Consider the following 22,620-nt stretch of genomic DNA (forward strand, 5'->3'; position numbering starts at 1 on the left):
TATTTGTATTTGGATATGCAGATACATGTAGAGGTGGAGGAAAAATTATTAACTCTCTTTTTTCCTTAGGATTAAAAATTCAGACCTATTTCTAGCCTTGTAGAAGTGATCACATCATAGCAGGTTTTGTTTACTCAATTATGCTGCATAGTTTATCTCATTGGTACCGCAGACAGATGTTCATATGCATACAAATGAATTTCCATTAATCAGAAAATAGAGTTGGAGTGAACTTATCAGTGAGAACTGCATAAGAAGAGTTAACTGCAGTCTCTGGGTGCTCCATACACTCTTGGCGTCCAATCCAGTAGTGTCAGTGCAACTCTGCTGGTTCAGACATTTCTGTATCATACTATGGGCTCTCCAGTCTCTTCCTAAGTGTAGCTTTTGATTCTATACTAAGAAAAAATGCCTTTATCCTCTACCCCACATGAGGAAGCTTTGCTGGATCACAAACTTCCATTCATCTAACACTCAGCTGTGAACATCAGACAAAAATGAAGCCTAGAGCTACTAATCTTTTGCAGCTGCTAATCACTCGTTTGTGAAGGAGTAGGTAAGCAAGTTTGTTATCAATAATGCCTTAGTTTAGCACTGTTCCACAAAACACTAAGAACACTATCCTAAATACATACTTCTAGTAATTTCTTCTTACCTCTATTAACCAAAATACATGTAAACTCACTATCAGAAAGAATTATAGTTATCCTTTTGCTATTAAAATCTAACTAATGCAGAGCAAATGAAAAAATGCCCTGCAGAATTATCATATTAGTAGCCTCAGTGAAAACTCAAATTACAATTTTAATTTTTTTTTTAAAGTGGTAACAGAGGTAATATCTGTAAAAGCAGCATCTTATTATTGAGCAATGCTTTCAGCATAGACTCACTCAGATAACACTGTCTGTCATAGGACGTTTGTTTTATAGACAACTTCTATGAAGCAAAAAACAAGAGCTGGATGGGTAAACTGTTGTTGCATCTCATATTATTAAAATGGAAAGGCGAAGAAGGAAAGTGACCGACAGAACTATAAAAAAGAGAAAAAAAAAACTGAAACCACCTTCACCATCTCCACTTCCAATTGTCTCTCAGAAAGAAAGAATAACTTTTGGTACTGTCAATTAAAATTATACTGAAAATAGATCAAGAGAAGTAGGTACCTCAATAATCTATTGAAAATATTATAGACAAAGGAAAAAAAATGTTATTAGATATGCTGTAGAAAATCAACTTTATATTTCATATGTGTGTATTCTACTCGTTACTGTGGTTTTGACTTTTTATGTGCACGATGGTTCACAGTCATTGGAGTAACAGCTTATTGCAAATACAACACAGCACCACATGGTGGCAATACCACACAGCTATTTCTGTTACTTTTTCAACCGCTAAAACAATTGTGATAATTCAAAGAATGACACCATTATGTTAGTTTATGTTAGTTCAATAACTAAACAGTGTATTCATACCTGGATGTCCCAAATGCAGGACTCTCAGATTTTGATGCTTCCTCTATAAGAGGCATAACAATTTTCTCCATTGAGTCCGTAAGAAGAGAAAATGTTGGTTCTACTATGAAATCAATGAAACCTAAAGAAGAAAAAGAGAGAAAATCAGGTTTTCCATTTCCACAGCTCTCAAATCTAAATACTAGATATCAGGCTGATTTTCTGATTGTAGTCCTGACTCAATATACTCGATACCACTAGTATAATCTTGAGAAAAAAAAAAGCACAACTGGAAACAGAAACACCTGAAGCTTTATAGATATAACCAGATATTAATAATTATAGCTTTTCATTGCTTTTTCTTGTAAATTTTATGCACTGCAGAACACACCTTCCATTTGAAATTAATATTAATTATTGAACAGAAGGGAAGCCAAGGGGCTAGAAGTCATGCTGTCTCTTCTACCATTCAGATCTTCTTGCAAAGGAGTTAATATTTCAAAATGCTGTTTATTATTCTGTGGAGGTAAAGTGTTATTTCACGTTGCGTAGGAGTGTTCTGTCAAATCAGTGAAGAGAGCAAGTAATATCCTTAGGAGACAGCATTCATCCCACAGTTCGGAGATGTCAGCTCTGAACAATGCCTTTTACATTTTAAAGTGCTCATCAAGGTATGGAATGACACAGTGAAAGAATGAAGCATTATTCCCTGCTGAGCACTTAACAGGGAAAAAAAAATGCTAAAACATGAGCTAGCAATGGATTTCCAGATGTCTTCATGCTCTAACCATGCAACACAGCACAGAGGTGAGCAACAGTGCTTCAGCCTAGGATCCAGTTTCCCTCCTGCAGTAGGTGTGATACTCAAGCACACTGCCTTTCCAGTCCCAGTAAAATGGAATAAAGGACATTTTCAGTGACAAGATCAGACAGGGAGACATGCTTCAGTTCAAGGATAACACAGTCAGCTATAGAATCTCTCACTGAGTATTATGTTCACTCACATAGTTTTATTTCCTTATTTCTGCTGATGGAAACAGGGACAGAGAGAACTTACACCCACATTTCTGAAAGCAGAAAGATAAAGTTTGGCTGCAGTTGACCAAAATGCAATTAGAGTTGACAGGAAGAGAATGCAGTGGTCCTTGTCAACACAAGGAGGCTTGACCCTGTGTAGTTTGACCCTGCCACACTGACGGTCTCCATAGTCCAGAGATCTGATGTATGAATTAGCTTTGAGATGCATCTACAAAACGATACAAGGCTTTCAGATTGTGGTAGAGACAGACCTGTGACTTCTTGACCAAGAGTCAATCTGTCTGAAGACATGATCTACCAAATTCTGAAGCGTGTATAGTAAAAGTTAACTTTGGTTAATCCCTCTCCTGTCCCTCCTTGGCACCACATATGCTGAAATTACTTCATGTTCTTTTGAGACCAGCATTTCTGCTGTAAGAGCATAGGAGTTGTGTGAACAGATAGGTGCAAAGAAATGCCTTCTACATGATGGTATTTGGAACATCTAAAATTCAAAATGGGTATAAGAAATGTCCACATGATTTTACATGTTCCTACATATACCAAAAAAAACCAAACCCACAACTTGACATTACCTATTTGGGACTGAGCTACCAAAGTAGACTTGCGGTCACAGAGTGGGGAAAACTGAAGACCTAAAGCAGCCTCCTTGTCTCCCTGCAAACAACAACATTCAATATTATAAGCACATATTTAATAGAGAGACAGAAAGACAAAGGAATCTGAACACTCTTAATATTTATTCAACTGATTAATTTGTTCACTTATATTCTTAAACAAAAACAAGCCACAGGAGGAAAACAAACAAAAACACCCACCTCATTATTGATCTTCAAATTTTAGGGAAAAATGAAAGTCAAAATTCTAACTTACATTTGACAATTTTTATATAAAGGAACTTATTGCAAGCAAGTTCTCCTCAAGAGCAAGGCATCTGCCAATGAGATTTAACATGTATGAAATCCTCCAGTATTCACAGTTGAGTTCTGCTGATCCCAGATGTAATGGGATTGAAGATATTTAGACATGTTTGCAATAGCATGGCAAATGCTAATTGTTTCCTTCTATCACATTTGTTTATCCAACATGTAAGAGTCCTTCAGTGGATTTACACAGGTCAAGGGCAAGATCTGACCTGAACTGATTCTCACTAGCAGGCATATCTCTCTGCTAGTGTAGCCATAAAAAAGCAGAAGCTCAATTTCATTACAAATTTGTACAACTAATTCTGAAAATAGTTCAACACCTAACACATTAAAAGAGGCATTTTTTGTCATAACAGTTTTGACAGACAGGGGGCCATTATCTCCATTTTCAGCATGATAGACCAACTGACTTGACATAGCTCAAAAAGAAAGTCTAGTGGCACAAAAAACCCTGAAGAGACATCTTTCAAAGGAGGTTATAATTTGTGTTGCTGGTCAAACTTGGCCCCTAGATGCACTGACATTCTAGATATAAGAAAAGTTAGTCTTTCAAGTAAAATGACTCAACGTATTACATTATTCATGGATATCAGTGGGGAGCAGTACATGAACATACTATTTTCCCAAAGATCTCATCAGAGGCTGATGGACAAAGGGGACAGTATTGACCTTCCTTAGACTTTTTATCATATATCATTGAACTAGATTTGTGAAAAGTTTAGAACTGTAATACCAATAAAACCATTTCAGCCACAGGAATAGATATAGCTTGCAGATTGTGTTTCATGTAGAAGTGGAGAGTTTCATCACTGTGGCCTTTAAATTCTATGCCTAAGGGTTCGTAATTTGTGTGCAGCATGTAAAAGAACACATGAACATGTCCTACTAGGAGCAGTGTTAGTGGTGCCTCCAGGTAAATGCTGAAGCCAGATTGTGAGATAATATAAACTGGGGTAGTTCTAACAATTTCAACCATTGTTGAATACAGGATTTCTAAAGAAATATTAATTTTGCAGTCTTCTATTAACTAGGTATTAAAAATGATAAAATTGCACACTAGCAAAGAATTTGCTTGAATTTTTTTAATGTTTTCAAGTAGGTCTTTAAGCCAATTATGAATTATTTTGCAATTAATACATAAGTAATACAATACATAATTAATACTTAAATGTCATATAAGACTAAGTCTATTGTAAATTGTAATAATAGACACAGAATTTACAGTTAAATTTATCATAAATAATTCTAAAGATTTAAAATCAATACAAATCTCAAAACAGTAAAAAAACCTCTTTGCCCAGGTGCTGAACTCACTGGACAATTCATTTTTTTGTGCTTTTGGACCTATTCAGAATGAGAGTAGAATGCTGTAGGAGCTCCAATACTTGTTTGAGTGACTTGAACTATGTACTTCTTTATTTTTAAGGTTTTGCGATCGGTGAGTGTATTTTTATTTTAAATAAGTACCTCAGATTTTCCTTGGTATTATAACACACATCCTATAATTGTTGCTTTTAAACTCAAAGCATTGTTTGGCTTTTCCCCTGAAGTTAACACTGGCACGTATTTTAACCATTAGCTGCAGTTAACGAAGTTTTTTGTGTAGGTGAATGTTCATGTTCTGCTGGTACTTGCTTACTCTGAAAGATGCCTGTTAAAGTATTGGTTTTGGATCAGCAGTTTCAGGCTCTGCTGCTTTTTCATCTACGGAAGTAGAAACAGTTGAATTACTATTTTTAAAGTAGAGGAGGAATTAGTGGGGTTTGTATGCATCTGAACTGCTTCATGTTGGCTAACATAGATTTGGAAATCCCAGAGATTTCCACCACACACACTCTGATCAACAGACCAGAGGATGCACAACCAAAACAGTGCATCTAGGAAGCAAGAGACCTACTGTGTCTGCCCTGCTCAGTACATTTATATATGTACAGTTACTTCATCACACTTCAAATGTGTTGGAACTATTCCATACAGACTGTTCTTAGTAGTATGCATAAACAGAGATTCGGTTCCTTGCACACTCCTCTACAGCCTGAGATACTTTCACGTGATTTACTGCTGAGTTGCAGAAATACATACATGGTGATTTGATCCTATTGTTAAATGCCTTCTCAAGTCTTTGAGCACCTTATTTGGGATCCGGTTACTTCTTCTAATGAAAGGATAAAGGAATAACTAAAACGTTAGCTGATCCTATGTACTCAACAAATGTGGGACTGTTCATTGCTAATGCTACATGCACTTGACTGTACACATTGCCTCACTGTCCCAGGGGCTCTGCCTCTGTCCCTCTGTGTCTAAAATGTTTTCACAGTTGGTAATTTCTGACTTTTTCAAGTAATATATATCTGGAGTAATCTGCTCCTCCTTTTTCCTCTTAAGTACAAAATCCTAATAATTTCTATTTACAGAAGCAGATACAAATTCGTGAGTCTATTCAATATTTCCACAAAACTTAGTCCATTCATTATTTAGATTAAGGCAACAGTTCTCCAGTCTGTTTCCATATTGTGAATTGATATAAAGAACTTCTAGGAACTGAGCAAGAACCTTCTAGAGCAGATGGGCCTAACAACCGCATGGTTTAACATACTGACATTTTTATTCTCCGACCCTTTTCCAGTGTGACCCACTGGATTTGAAAATGTCATCATATAGCAAAATAATGAAAATCAAGATGAACAAGACATACACTGTTCTGTTATCTGGGTTAACCATTTTTAAAACCTGTGCATAGCTGTAGAAACAGTGTAATACCTAAACTTGATTTTGGTTATCATTTGTACTTCAGTAACCGTTATGTTAAAAATGTGCACGGTCACAAATATTCGTTGCAGGGAGATTATTCTCCCTTGGGAGAAATCGGATTTTGCACCTGCTGAGGCGAGTAAAAAAAATGGCAGAAGTGACACCAGCACCTAGTGGGCTTTCTCTTTGAATTCAATATCTTACAAATATGAAAAAAAACTTTCACAAAGGTGCGTCTTCATTTTTGTTTTAGGACATATGGCCATAGTGTTAACAGGATGATTCTGTCTAACCTCTGGCTTTGGGTCAGGCTGTTAAGAAAGCAAAACCTTCAGATCTATGGGGCATATACATGGCAAGCACTGGCAAGGAAAAGAAATATGAGGGCTTTCTGAAATGTGAAATGGAGACAACTGTTTGCCTTATTGCTGAACATGAGTTCTTCCTATTTTGAAGTCCCTCATACTACTCTGCTGGTGCTACTTTTTAGCTTGAAGCATATATAAATCTCTCTCTACAGAATGAAAACAGCTTGACAAGTTATATTATCATTGAAAGAAAAAAATGCTACAACACTCAGAATCCTGGTATCAGCTGAAATAGATATAGAGCTATAACAATTTCATCTTATTCATGCACATAAAAGTTGAATTAATGTCAGCGGTATGGTTGAAGAGTAAAGAATATATACTACTAACAATGCTTGTCAATCACAGCCAACAGCATCCTTGCTGGTAGATTTATGAAAGATTTAATTGTGTAACTATTGCTTATGGAACTAGATTTCTTAAAAGATTTTAAAAATGGCACCTGTCGAAAAAATTCTTCCATCAGTGCCATCGTCCACCGGTAGTGCAGCTCCCAGGATTTTGCTGGATGGCTTATGTCTGCTGCATGTAGAATCAAAGACATGGCTTTGGCTTTGTCTACCCTGTCAATTCAAGGACATGCTCCAATTATCTCAAAACAAAGGCAACTATTTAAATTTTTTCTTGTACATGAACTCATTGAAAGACTATAGATGATGAATAGAATGGAAAATAACCTACCCCTCTGTCTGCTGTAGAGTATGTCGCATAGTTTTAATCTGTTGAAAATGACCCGACATATCTGTAGACAAGACCATCTCAATGACCAAGCTACGCAACTCCCTAAGAATAATTAAAAGCAAAATGACTGATTAGAATGCATTTATTCTATGTATGGTACATTGTTTAAGTAGTGCTTGTCAATTTATAACCTTTTAGACATCATGGGTTTTATTATGTTTTTAAAAGCATTTAAATAAGTTATTAACAACTGGAACATTGTATCCTAAAGGGATTCTGTGAAAGCAATGTACTTCAAAAAATGCACTCAGCAATAATTATTTCAGAGTCACACTGTTTGGTAATTCCTCTTTTCAAGTGTATAAACTAAAATCACATGCAGTTCTGTTCACCCTTTATGAGCCTTTCCTTATTTTTCCGCCAGTAGAGCATTCAAAAAACCAGTCGGTCTCTGTGCTTACCACCCTCATATTAGTGCAGATCAGGCATAACACTAAACCTAGGAAGAAGGCTGTGGAAACACCCAGAAGAGCAAGAGGTATTACATCTGAAACGCTATCAACATTATGCCAATACATTTACACTATCGCAAACCGCCCTTCATGTCAAAAATTCCTATTTCATGATTCAGAACAAGTTCAGGATTTATAGTTTATCTATATCTTGATATTATGGTCAGAGGTCTTGGCTTGTCCATCAGCTTTCTCTTAAGTGAACAGGCAAAGAGTAAAACATGAATCATGTAAGACAGCATATTAATTCTCATTGTATATGAAAGTACATTAATTTTGTCAGCAATAATTACTGATCTGGAAAATTCTGTTTCCTCAGTGTAGAAGGACTGTATATAGACAATGTAGCAGTCTCCTGAGTCTTTATTTACATACTTTTAAATGGTCTAGGAGGATTTATGTGCTAGAGTATTGCTTTTATTTATATTGGGGACAATTCACCACAATAAATCTTCGACTACATAGCATATATCTTCATGAGCACACTCTGAATCTTAAGGATGTCCAAGTATCAGCTACAACAGTAGAATCCCACTTTATTCATTTTCACTGATCTTTCATGTTGTATTCATATCTTTGATTTACTTAATGCATTTTTTTAAAAGGACTATGTTTTTAAGAGGTAAATTGCAGTTTTCTTTAAGACTGTTAGAATAGTTTGTTATAAAAACTATCAAGACTGCTTTTGAGCCAAAATACTTACACATTTAAGCTGATACTCCTCATTGATTTTTGTGTATTTATCCCTGATTTGCTTTGATGTAACTGGATAAAGACTCAGTCTTCTTACTTCTACTCAAAAATACGCAGCCATAGCAACTTGTGTTTAGAAAATGCCTTACCTTATCTGACCTTATAATAAGATACTAATTAATTTGCATCCCAACTGTTCCTCCTCCACATTGCTTTGAAACTGTACCCTTCAAACACAGTCAAACACATTAAAAAAAAAAAAAAAGAAAAAGAAAAAGAAAAAGAAGAAAAAAAACAGCTAACACTACATGAAAACTGAGGGCTTTGCATTGTTAAACCTTGTTGTTTGTAAGACTGAAATAATTATCACTTTCCCTTTCTATGGGAGATTTTCCTAGGAACTTTTCATGTCTGAACTTTTAAGAGTAATCAGAAATAAGCCCCCTTCTATTACAAAAACACACAGAAAAGCAAAATTCTGCTTCCAGTAGATTCACACTGTGATGACAGGAGACAAATCCTAATTCTAACCTCCTCACCTGAACAAGGATCAAACACTGTCCTCCTCACACACTTTTAAAGATTTCAGGCCACAAAAAAAGCTGCTTAACAGCAAAGGAGAGGCTCTCCACCTATGGCCTGTGGTTGTTCCCTGCATGCATCCCCATCCATCATCAACAGAGAGATGGAAAATTCAGAACTGACGAAATATTAAGTAAAGCTTTATGAAATCTATGAATGCTTAGTCTACTATCATTGTACAGAAGATTATTCTTGGACTTCAACCATTCTCAAAACATTTCCCAGGGAAAAAAGACCCTCTCAACTTCCATATTGAAGGAGACCTCAGCTGGTCCCACAAGTAACTTGGGACAAGAATCTCTGCCCACTTCATTAAGCAGTCCACAGCTACAGGCATCAGGACAATACAGTCAGCACCGCTCATGATTCCACAGCAAAAAGGTTTACAGGCACTGCCACCTTAGTTCCATGACAGGAAGCAGTTAACAGTATACAAGCGGATTTTTGAGATCCACAATTGGAAGATTACTGGTTTTGAGTATGTAATCTCCACTTTTCTGAAGCAAACTGTCATTCCATGTGCTGTCATCCTTTCTCAACCCTCCTATATCGATACGTCCTATGGATAGGATACTGTAAAAAAAAGTTGCAAGATGATGTGAAGAAATTACATTAATAGTGCTGTAATAAACAAGAGATAAGGAGTGACACATTAATTTCTCAGAAAAGTAGTCAACCACTAAACAGAAACAAGCTTTACCTGTATTTGTCCATGACAAAGACATTTAGCCAGCAGGAAACTAATGAAAAAATGAAGGAACAAGCTAAGATGAGCAAGAGCAAGTTGGGAACTGAAGACATAATATTCATCTTGCAAATTATAGCAATCCTGCTTTCCTCAGACAGAAGACTTCCAAAGGAAGTTGTGAAAGAAAATCTGCTCACTATGCATTGTATATAATGCATATTGGTTTTTAGTCTTTTGTATATAATCAGGTAACATATCAACATTTGCCTTACAACTGGAATCATTTGAGACATTAGTAACACCTGACCACCCATAGCAGTTGATGTAACACACGGGATGCTAGAACATGAAAAGCCTGGTAAATCAAAGGAGAAAGGGGGACAAAAAGTGATCCCTCTTTAGCTTATTAGGGAATCTAAGTGAGAGAAACAAGACAATATGGAAGACTGGAATATATTTTCAAAATTGAGAAAAGGGTGAGAAAAGATTATGAATGTCACGTGTGTTATCCACAAAGGACATCCTCATCAGAATGCTGGCAGTGTTTCCCTGCTCAGACCCAAACCCTATGTTTTAACCTTAATTGAAGGTGACAGTTTATTAGTGCATTTATCTTATTAATGTTCACACATAGAAAAGAAAATGTAATACTATAAAGTCATTCTCAGTCATTTTGCTTCATCTTGCTGAAATAATTGGATGAACCACAGTTTAAATAGGCAGGGGTATTATTTATTTTTTTTTTTAGTTGAACTGCTACAACTCAAGAAAACAGATCTGACATTAGTCAAGAAAATAATCAGTGCCAGGAAGTACATTAAAAAGTTGAACAAATTATCATTTCAATTTGCTGCCAATTTGATTCAGTGCAAATTTCAAAACTGTTAGTCTAACAGCATGAATTCCAGTACAGAACCAAGAAGTTCACTCTAGTAATAATTAGAAAATCGAAGAGTTTCTTTTAAGTGGCTAACAGATCTGTCATTGCACCAATGAACAACAATATCTGATGACAGAACAGGAATTTTTTTATATTAGCAAAAATACCAGGAAACCATCATTTCCATGACTGATCCTCTCAGTTAACTGTCAAACTTCGACAGGTTGTACAGGTTCTCAGACTGGTACTTTGGAAGTTACTGCTTTGTTTGAAAGCACAGACTGTAATTGCCTAGCTAAGTGATAAAACATGGAACTGAGCGTCCTAATTTAGTTGCTTGTTAGTCAGTTCATATATCTCTTCTAAACTGTACTGAATGGCCTCAACAAGAAACCACAAATTCTACTTTCTCTGATTTCCAAATTCCACCAACTTCAAACTGGCTGCATATAATAGTGGACTGTGGACCTGTGCAACCACTGTATACAAACAAAGTTCACAAAACTAAAATAAGATCCTCCAGGAAATCCAAATCGGGTTACAGTGAGAGGAAATGGAAAAGCAAGTGCAAACACACCTAGTCTGTGATTGAGCAGCTTCCAAAGGAACATGGTAGTTTATCATGGGTTCCGAAACCACGGAGAAATTAAATGCAACAAAAGTTAGAGCAAAGGGTCCATAATATATATAAAAAAAAGAACTGTGGGGAGACCAGACTGAGCAACCTGTGTACAGAAGAGTGTGATTCAGAAATGTGAAGAGACTCTATCACACTCCTCCCTTCATTCTGTTGCAGTCCACCAGAGCAACATATATAAACATCACACAGCTGGAAACCATGGGCTCCTCTTTCCGTTGGGAAATATTTTCCTTCACAGGAGTTTCCATCCTATCACAGTTTTCCCCAGTGACATAACAAAAGCGAACAACTGGGATTCACTGTACTAGCTGGCAGCCAGATTTCTGTCAGCTGGAGCAGCTGCATGTTGCTGCAGGGATTCCCAAACTATACTCATTTATGGTGGTCTCCACTGATGAAGGAGTCAGGACTAAGGAAGCACATAAGTGTCTTCAAGCCACCCTTGGTCCAGTCCTGAGCTGAAATTCAGCTGAAGATCTGCCTCTTTCTACCTGGAAGCATTCTCCAGTAGGACACGACAAGAAACACCACGACTTCAAAAAAAACCACACTCTAGGCAATAAGTTTGAAGATTAGGAAATCATTACTTCTCTGCAATTATGGCTTTAAAAGACAGAATACCAGGCTCTGATGGCTGTCTACTGGCACAATCACTTTCTCCACACTCAATAACTAGGACAAGCAAAAAAAAAGGCTCACAGAGACCTATCAGCCCCAAAACTATCAGGCCCAAAATAGTTCCAAGCAGAGCAAGGCTGACTCATGGTGGCAATGAAAATATAGCTGTATATGACAATTATTGCAGAAGTTTACAATTACTTCCAGAGATCTTTCTCCAAAACTAAATTTACAACAAAAATTCTGTGATAACTAAATCTAAGTCAGTATTCTCAGAGAATGAATCTTTTATGAGAATGCAAAAGCATATTTTTCCACTCTCACTTTGTATTAAATAAAAAAATTAGAAATACTTTCATATTAAGTGTTTTAGAGTAGCTACAGAAAAATAACTAATTGAAAAACAAAAGGGTCAGCAGACCTACATTGAATAAATGCTTTAGTTACAGGTGTTCTGATCACGTGGCTAAGTCAAATAACACAAAACTACCATGTAAAACAGTTCTTATTCTGTAAATATACACCATATCAAAATTTGATCTGACACCACATATTCCTTCATAAATGTATAGTTTTGTGAAAATATAAATGAAGCAGAGTAAAGCTTTATTATTCATGGTGGCATGATCCACAGTGGTAGACTTTCCTGTAAGCAGAACCTCTCTCTCATGCCTCACAGTCCACCTCTTTAAAAGGATCTCTGAATAATAGCTATGTTTACAGAAACACACAGAAGAGTTCTATTTTAAGTGTTATATGTATTGATCAAAGGTATACAAAAATAACATGCTCTTTTTAATAATGGAGAAAGTCTTATCCCTAACACCTGTTCATTTTGTTCTTGTGACATATGAATTATGATCCTGATTCTTGCAGCTGGTCAAATGTTCTTAATGAATTACAAAAAAAAATTAAGAAGAAGAAGAAGAAAAGACAAGAGATTTCTGTAGTGCTTCTGGGCCTTTATTATTTTTGGACTTTCCAGATAATTCAGTTTTTAATGCTTTACCAAGATGTGACTGTGCTGTGCTATGTTACACAGCAGAAATCCCAGAGGCCGTGGTGCTCAAGCTGGCAGCAGCATGTGACTCTGCACCACGGTTTTAACCCACTGACAGATAAAGGTAACCTGGCTGGACAGGGGCAGAACTGAGGTTTTCCTGATGAGCTCTCTCACCTGAGGCACTGTTCACACAGTCCAGCACCATGCCTCATAAATGCACAACCTCACTTGGAAAATTCTATGGAGCCTCCCACACAGTACTTCTTTACACCACTGCAGTCTTCCCTAAGCTGTAAATGTCCATCACTCCTTCCAGCGCCAAAGTTTCTTCCTGTAACTTCAGCTCTTAAAATAGACTCCACAGGGAAGGCCGGTTGTTTTTTATTATTTTTTAAATATTGGAATGAAGTTTGAATGTCACAGTAGGTCTTACCTCCAGTCATCTTTGGTTAAATTTGCCAGGATGTTCATCTCTTCTTCTTGCATGAGTCTATAAGCAGCACTTACATGATGATTTTCAAGAACAGAACGATCATTGTACAATATTGCAACATCTGACCTAGTGTTAAAAAAAACGGCAGAATTTTAAGTAGCACCCTGATGATGGCACAGGGGAAGGTAGGAATGTGTATTCTCTATGAGAACTATTGACTATATATATCAAACTATGTTTATTCTTTCCTTTTGTATCAAAGTTTTGTATAAAGTATATACTGCATATACTGCTTGTGGGAAAGTAGTATTTTTAAATATGTAGTGTTTTATTTATATGCTATAACTGTGACAAAAATTTGTGAGATCTTTGAGGCTCTTTACTGTAGGTAGGATCGTAGAGTGGGAGAAATGCTCTAATTAGGCTTCTCAAGGGTATTCTTAGGTGATATAACCATTTAAAACACGATGCATTCACCAACAGAGGGGGCTCCACACATAGCATGAGTTTTAGAAGTTGCTGAGAGAGACACATTTTGGTCTGTGTCACTCTTAATCAGAAGGAGTTGTAAATCATAAAGCATTTTAAAACTTCAATTTCATATGTTTCAAATGGATGCCATCTTTTTTCAGAAAAACAACCAAACCTCAAGCCTCACAACAAAGGAATGGAAGAGATGCTATGCTGAAATTTGATTGCATTCAAGTGTTTCCTAAAGCGAGACTGTTATGATAATGTTAGCACTCTCGACAGTATCCTTTCCCCCTTAATTAATGACTGACTTACAATACTAAAATTACATATAGATTTTCAAAACTTTTGCCATAGTATGGCTTTCTCATATTTAGCTTTAAACTTCATTAATTCTTGGATAATTTGTTTCCCCAAGAAGCAATCTGACTTGCTAAACAACCTTGGGTGTCCCTCTCTGCTACACTTCTGTTCTGACAAAACTATTCCTCAGTATTTCAATTTCGTCAGCTGAAAAGTCTGAAACAGAAGAAAGGTGTGATGATTTAGCAGCGCAGCTTACTATGATATTAATAAGATAAATTCAACCTCTTCTTCTGTTGAGCAATAATATATATTCAGTGTAACCAGTCAGGTGTACACTATGGTACCAGGAATCTAAAAAATTAAAATAGGATTGGAAATTTTATTTAGAGGAACAAACCACAACTTCCCTAAATAATGAATATGCTCGCAACCATATCCCTACTAAAATAATTTGCCAATCACACATGACTTCAAAGCACACTTTAACCCACATAGGTACTTATGGCTAGTTTTAAACAGTGCTAAGGTTTGCTGTGACTATGACAGCCATTTCATCAGTTTTTCTCAGGCAAAAGAATCCTGGATTCATGGCCCTGGGGTGCCACATCAGGGCCAAGTTCCACTAGGAGGGAAGAAAGAGCTCCAATCACAAAACAAACACCTGCTTGCAAATATGCCCAAGTAAAAGTCAAAGTCTAACAGCTTGATTCATTTTCCACTTTTGCAATACTTCAGAGCAAAACATTAAGGGCAAAAATAGAAAAGTAATATAAACTTGGAACTAACAACTGAAGTTTATTTTTAGCCAGACTATGCTGAGGGAGAAAATAATTGAGTCTTTCAGCTGCAGATCTAGAATTTGTTCATTATTGAAGGGTGCATCTTGGGGCAATGGTATGTTATGGATTTAATTTAAATGTAATGGTTGGACACATTATCTGTATAGGCAAGTGCAAGTATGCTTTTGTTCAAAGTAGTAGTATTTCTAGCACAGAGCTCTTTTGTCAGAATAGGTCAGTACACTTTGCTGAAATGTTTTTTTCAAGAGCGGGTAAAGTGGACTTCTCAACTGAAGATATTAAAACCTAAGTATAGTCTAGTGTGAGAGAACGATAAGATGCTTTGTATTAGGCTAAGTATCAGGTCTATCATTCATCAGTAACGGATTGGCCAGTGATTTTCTTTGATAAGCTGAAAATATTTTAAGAGAGAGGTATATGCTGTTGTTCTGGAACAAAGGCTGGGATGACACGCTGCACCGGCATGAGAATACAGTCAGCCTTGCTCTCAAATCAGATTTCTTTCTAGATTTATTTTTTGTAACTACTCTGGATGCCATCAAAACATGCTAGGAGAGGACTTGTAGTAGGTATTTCTAAATCTGTACTTCAAGGTTTCTCCCTCTGTACTAGGACCCTGTAAGTTTAATAAAAAAGTTGAAATAAAATGCAGCACCTGAAACAAGTGCAGACACCTTGCTGAAATTGGCATTTTTCTGGGGACACTGTAGGAGAAACTTTTGAGTCAAAAATATCAGAATTTAAGCAAGGAAATAGAGGGAGGATGGGCTTTCCAAGTCCCTCTGGACGTATCAGCTCCAAAATATGTAACTTGATCTAGGTGTTCCTGCTCCGGCAGGGTGATTGGACTAGATGATCCTTCGAAGTCCCTTCCAGTCCCTAACATTCTGTGAGTCTGTGATTTCAAACACTAACTCTTAACTTTTCCACACTGTCTTTGTTCATGTGAGAAGTCCCATTAACAGTACAGACGTCAAGGAAACAATTAGTAAAATCAGGAATGAACTGGCTACTTCCTGGCTGTATCAGTGAGAGGTATGAAACAGCTCAGACCAATTAATAGCGAAGTCCAGATATGATGCTTTAAGGGCCACTTCACTTACCTTGTCTGAATATGAAAATTGTTCGTGGTCCCAGTATGTTCATAATCATGGATGGCAGCTGCAAAGATCATTGCTAAAATTTCCAGTTCTGTGAACCAGTGCTGGTAAATTAAAAAGAAATCTTAGTCATATTTTCTATAACAGCCTAATTCATATTAAACACCACAGTACTCAAAATGTTTTGTATTACTTTCAACTTAAGTAAAATTTATCCTTGTCTTATTCCAGGTAACTATATACTCTTAAGATTTCAGTATTATACAACAAAGTAACTCCTTGCACTTATTCTCTGAGACCAAGTTAACATCTTTATAGCCACTAGCAAAGTAAATATTGGCATTCAAAAGAATGCAAGAAGTTATTAAGATAACTATATGGTATACTTCATAGCTGTTTTGAGTAGGAAGTACCCAAACTACTAGCCCATACATGGCACTTGCCAAATTTTGCTATATTAATCTAAAAGCTTGATATGAAGTTAAAGTTATATTTTTTCTTTAAATGACTGATATGTTATACAGTTGACAATAATTTCTAGGTAGAACATCAGCAATAACCAATTTTATCGGTGTATGCAGCACTAAAATTAGGCCCATGGGAGATTTTTCTGGTCTAAATTTTACCATACTTTGTACTAATGCAAAAAAAGGGTTCATAAAGCTAGTACACAGTTACATAGAACAAAAGGTAAAAGAGGTCATGGATACAAAATAATTCAGATGTTAGAGTTCTGTGCACGTTTATACCTCTCACTAACTGAGGCTGTTCTGTGTTGCTCAGTTTGTAAAATCACATTTATTATTTTATCTTTCAAGTCCTATTTCTTGAATAATAAACCATCCTTAGGGAGAAAATTTACTCCATCTAAAACTGGGGGCAGAAAAATTACTTGATAATTAACCCCCGCAGTCACAGGACTGATTAAGTCAAATGCCAGTCAACAATTTCCACACATATTTCAGATACTTTTAGTGCAGAAGTAAGATTCTGTACTAAAGGATCAAAGAATGACCTCATCCTTATGGACTCATATATGCACCTACATGTGCATGAATGCGTATACGGTGCCAGACGTAGTATTAAGCTGCCAATAGCAATATTTCTTTCAAGGAAGAAGAAAGGAAACAGTCAAGATTCATAAGCAACGTAAGAATAATGAAATAGGTCATTCAGCAACAAAATAAGACTGCTGAGGAACAACAAGTACTGGCTGCTAGTGAAGCAGTATAGATTTTAAAACGCTACAACAGAGGAATGAGAATGTACTGTGAGCAGTTCTAAAACTGGAAACTATGACCTTCATCATACTGTGTGTCACAAGAAACCAGACCATGACCAGTCCTGGCTTTCACAATGTTTGCAACATATCAAATAGACTAGAAACCCAGAAATTATTAGTCAGTAAAGCTAAACAAACTTCTATAGGATGCCTTTTCAAAGATCAGCTTTTTTAGTCACCAAAACAGTTGCTAGACAATGCATTTATAAGTAGAAGAGCATTCCTTGTAAACAGTATCTATGGGCTACACAGAAACTTCATACAGTTATATGTGAGAGCAAGTGTTCTAGAGACCATATCTGTACAGTCAAAATTCAGATCAGTATTGAAGTTAGAGAATTGGAGAACTACTTTAGCTAAAGGATTTCTAAGGAAGGAGGAGAAAGTTAACAAGTGTTTTTCTCAAAGGGAGAAGGAAAAGCAGGTATCTGTAGGTCTGCAAGACTGTGAAGAGCTGGAAGCTGCTTTCCTCCTGGAAGATAGATACAATGCAGTTGTAACAACTATTGGAAAAGATCTCTTCTGTTGAGAGACGTTTTCTGGTGTTACAGATTGCTTATAATTAAACGGATACATTTCAACTTCACATGAGCTCTGGTTCAAACTATTTTTTAGACAATGATGGATTAAAAAATGAGTAAGAAAGGGAGTCTCACAGTGCACTTATTGACGGTAAAGACACTTTTTCCTTTAGTTTGAGCAATACAGGTATGTGGGAGGAGAAAAGGCATGGTGGGAAGATGATCGATGACTCAAAAGTTCTTTTCAAGATATATTCCCTGGGACTTGGATTCTAAAATCTTTATAAAGATGAAGACTCCATAAATGCAAGCTTGAGTAATATATTTAAATCGCATCATCTGGGATTTAATCTCTTGGGAAGGTTAATAGATTGTGTGCCATCTGTGATATCCAACTTTCTAACACATTGATCTGAGGTGGCTGGATCTTGTTTCTTAAGATAGAGAGTAGCTCTTGGAAAATACAATGATAATTTTATTTCTTTAACTGCAACTCTGAATATATGTTATTCTTCAGTGGAATCTCTCCAAAGGCTTGTGGAGAAAAATAAACTCTGAACAGCCAATTTTTTTGGCTGTTTTCCGGGTGCCTATAAAAGATACAAAATGTATGACCTCGACAACAGGAATTGTGAAAACGATTTTCTAAAACCCATTTTTTTGAAACATTTGCTTCTCTTTGTCTTTCAGAAGTGAACAAGGAAGACAGCAATTCTTTGCAAGATTTGTGAGTCAGTGTCAGTTCCTTAAGATACAATGAAAACACAAAACCTGCAAATTGTGAGCCAACCTGCAAAAAACACCAAGGAATTTGATATGGAATTGCATCAAATCTATTCCAATCCAGGTATTTGTCAGAAGACAAAGCAGAATTAAAAGAGGCATTACAATGGATATACTCCAAAAACTATTAGCTTGAAAGTAAATTTCAAATTGTTATCAAGTAGGGTTCTGTAGGGTTAACCAGGCAACAGTAAAAAAACCCAACAAGTTAAATAGAACATTTGCATCATACTGATGTGTTCTCAAACTGCAAATGACATCTGGGATAGAAATACTTAGCAAGCTACAGAATCACCAGGCCCTCTTTCAAACACTGATCTCTATAAACGTTCCTTCTATCTGGCAAGCTACAGCTGTTTGAAAGCACTCTTGACTAACGGTTGCCCTACTTAGATATCTTTCCAAGAAGTTTCCAATATCATAATTCAGCAATTCAAATGCGTATATTTAAAACCTGGCCTAATTTTACAGGAATATTTTGTAGCAGCATTGCAACATGAATGAGGTTTTACAACAAAGTAACAGGAATAAAGTCTAAGCTTTTCGGAAAATAGTCCAAATCACAAAGTGCAGTTACAAGGTTAAGATGCTAATGTGGTAAAACTTGAGTTGGAGAGACCTTTGTCATTCTCATGTGCAGCTGGCAGAAAAAGATATTCAAATACATAACAGGTTCATTCATTGAGTGTTCAGAGACACAAAAAGTGTGCTGCAAAGTTATTTAATCAATGGCTAAAGATCCCAAATGGACCAGGATAGCTCTACAAGTTGGAAACTTGCCCTGGCATCACAAAGAAAATCTAGATGCTATTGGATTTTTTTGAAGGATGGAGGGGCACAGTTACAATGGGCCAAAGGCATGTTTATAATGTATAATACAACAAAGGAGTTTTCCTCCCTGTCGAGTTGCCAGTCCAGGTGTATACCTGCAACAAAGACAAGTCTTACATCCCTTAGCTCTTGCAGTTAATCTTACAGTAGAAGACAAAGGTAGGATAGGAACCATGATGTAATCTCTTCAAGCTTTTTCGTTTATTAAAATATTATTTTGATAGGTGAATATTGTATACAATTACTCTGGTTTGGAGTCATCTTGGCAAGAGGTGTCTAGCCTGTGCTTCAGTCTGGTATAGAAGTCCTTTCTCAAGAAAACATCTCAATGTGACAAGGAATCTTGGCTGGTGAAGACTCCAGGCTTCACTCTGCAAGTAGTACTCATGCTAAAATGCAACTTTAAAAACTTGACGCTTAGAAGCAAAACACCTACTTCAAACAGTAGAATCAAAACCTGCAATGCCTAGGAACTTGGTTTTGCCTCCACTGAAGCCAAAGGCAAACTTTCGGTGAGAAAAGGCTTAATATAAGCAAGTGATTGACATTTACTCTGTTTATGTTGGAGCACAAACATCTAGAGTCAGCCCTAAAATTTTCCTTTCCAGAAGTCTTATAGAATTGTTTCATGGCTCTGCAAACAGAAATCAGACACTATCAACTTCCCACAGTTTTTTTAAACAAGTGCATTCGTAGTGAAGAGAAATCATTGAAAGGCCATTGACGGAGATGTCTGTTTTCTTTCAGTCAGTATTCACTTTTGTCTAGCAAGCTGACAGTAAGGTGACTGGCACTGCTGGTATTAAATCTAAGCACTGAGAGTAAAAATGCTTGCACAGACTCAAAGCAAATTCTAAAAAATATTGGGATATTGCTAATGTAATCTCCTGTCTACTATAGGCACATACAGTATACAAGAGCAGTTCTAAAGAAGTCTATAAACTGAAAGAAAAAGCAGCTGCAGAGTATTTGAGTAAGCCTGCACAAATTCAGCAAATCTTTGAATGGCCAGGACCTCAGTAGATACTAAAGTTTCCTTGCCTGATCACACCTCCCAAGCTCTGATGTGAAAGTGAAAAGTTTTCATCTGCCCACTCCTGCAAATTTATCTCTTTTAGTATGATACATAATGCCCAAGCCCAGGCAATGAAAGACAAAAAGAATTTAAGGAGGATTTTATTCCTCCTTTTCCTCAACATCAGCAGAGTACCAGTCTGGAAGAACCGCTAAAATGACATAATGAGTAGTAATGAACCATAGTTTGGAATCTCTCTCTGCACAATTTTTAAGAGAGCTTTTTCCTTAAGACACACATACACATTTATCCAAAACAGCAGAGTCTGAAAAGTAAATTGAACTATGCAGTATTTCTTACCATGATACCAGTATGAATCATTATGCAATGCACGGTTTGAGTAACGTCAGCTGCATGGATCAAATTGTGATACGGATTTTTGTATTTGCTGTAACCAACTTCAAGAGCTTCAGCAAATGCAATAAGATTGGGAACAGGGATCTAGGGAGAAGCAAAAATTAAAATAAATGTTTTTTTCCTATAACAGCAACAAATTTATCCATGCAACAAATAAACAACAAATAAATATACCATAGAATTTAGCTAACAAACATCAGAAGAAAAATTTTAAGTGTAAAAGTCTAATAATTTACATGCATCAGGGAGTGTTCACTCAATTCTTGTAGACATTATATCCCCCTACGCACATCATGCACAGCATGTGGCTAGTATAGAGGAGACTGCAGAGCTACTGACCAAGTAGTTTTCAAGATGTCTGCCTGTACCAAGAATGCATAGATTGCTCATATAATAAATGCATGACAGATAGGAGTTTAACAATAGGATTATCTCCTTTTCTTCATCAGTTTTACTTTGCCTGAGACAAGGTTTCCTTGAATCTGACAGCATGACTTCCTTATTTTCCTCCAGACAACGTATGAAGCACAGATACTATCGAGTCCCCTTTATTTTCCCATATAATGAAATGACATTTTCCCTAAGATTTTTTTATTATTATTTGGAAGGCCTGCAAGCTAAACAGTGGGACTGAGAACAGGCTTAAGCCCACTGAGTAACATTGTGTACTTTCTGACTCTCTTACTAATGGTAGCACTGGTGTGGTCCTGACTTGAAGCACTCAGAGCTTAAAGGGAAAACCTTGATGGAAAAAGTCAAGTCTAGGTTATTGGTTACAATTAAAATATTCAAACCAACTACAAGGTGAAGCAGCCTTCTTGAAAGGAGCATGGAGTTTTGCATGCTAAGATTTTGAAACTATAAGGAAACTTTCATTGGGTACTATTATAATGATAAATTTGGCATGTTGATGCATTTTTTATCTCAGCGTTTCAAAGTTGGTTCTAAGTACTCTATTTGGTATTGCAACACCCTGCAAACACCATAGAAAAGCAGCCTTTTCTTTATATATTCCCCAAGTCATTTGGGAGAGGAATGTTCAGCTGAAACCCCTGCACAGTGATGGGCAACATACTATGATCTAGACCGTGAAAAAAGTACTTGGGACCAGCTACAGTTTTCTGCCTTATTTGGAATCTTTGTTCCATGAAGCTGGGATGCTGATTCAATACTGATGAGTAAATAGGCTGTGTACAAAACTGGTTTATTTAGTGCTTACAGCATTTAGCTGTTCACTAGCAACATCCCATCCCAAATTGACTTGACATGGGTCTACATAGATTTCCATTTTTTCGGTTGCAAAAAAATTTGCATGCTCTGGGTAAAGTTCCATTTGGTAGAACTATTGGCATATTACAATGTTTGCTTTGCCATATTATTTGAAATTCTGCACTGCATTGTACAGTAAAAAAGCATTTCAAACATATCCTGGTTTCCTCTTATTTAAATTTGACATACTTATGTTTGCATACATATTTTTATTTGTGCTAGTTTCTGACCTTGAAACGGCTCAAAAGGTCATATCGGGTAAACAGCTCATACATCATAAATTTCAGACTGTGCCCTCCACTTGCTTCATTTAGGGAAAATACATCAAAAGACCATTTATCAACATCCTGCAGATGAGGGGAAAAAAGAAGGGAAAAACAAAACAAAACAAACAAACAAAAAACAACACATAAAATTTTCATCTGTTTAAGTAGGTTTCCAGTTTATCACTGAAAAAGATATTTTGCATTTTTTTGGAGTGAAGGGGGAAAGTTTGGGTTTTTTTATTGTTTAACTCCTTCAAACTCCTACTGTAGATAACACATTAATGACTATTTCAAT

General features: G+C 36.4%; 1 protein-coding gene across 5 annotated transcripts in view; it reads right to left on the reverse strand.

Moving 5' to 3' along the window:
• The window catches only part of PDE1A (phosphodiesterase 1A), a 154,234-nt gene that overhangs the window by 21,150 nt on the left and 110,464 nt on the right, over positions 1 to 22,620 (reverse strand). For all 5 annotated transcript variants that reach the window (XM_071811162.1, XM_065841391.2, XM_071811165.1 and 2 more), the window contains 8 exons: positions 22,290 to 22,406; positions 20,734 to 20,874; positions 15,945 to 16,045; positions 13,265 to 13,390; positions 7,216 to 7,317; positions 6,977 to 7,097; positions 3,065 to 3,146; positions 1,473 to 1,593 (listed from right to left, as the gene is read on the reverse strand). In XM_071811162.1, coding sequence (XP_071667263.1) covers positions 1,473 to 1,593; positions 3,065 to 3,146; positions 6,977 to 7,097; positions 7,216 to 7,317; positions 13,265 to 13,390; positions 15,945 to 16,045; positions 20,734 to 20,874; positions 22,290 to 22,406 — 911 coding nt within the window. The remainder of the gene's footprint in view (positions 1 to 1,472; positions 1,594 to 3,064; positions 3,147 to 6,976; positions 7,098 to 7,215; positions 7,318 to 13,264; positions 13,391 to 15,944; positions 16,046 to 20,733; positions 20,875 to 22,289; positions 22,407 to 22,620) is intronic.

This window comes from Patagioenas fasciata, chromosome 7 (assembly GCF_037038585.1).
Source record: "Patagioenas fasciata isolate bPatFas1 chromosome 7, bPatFas1.hap1, whole genome shotgun sequence".
Classification (NCBI taxonomy): domain Eukaryota; kingdom Metazoa; phylum Chordata; class Aves; order Columbiformes; family Columbidae; genus Patagioenas; species Patagioenas fasciata.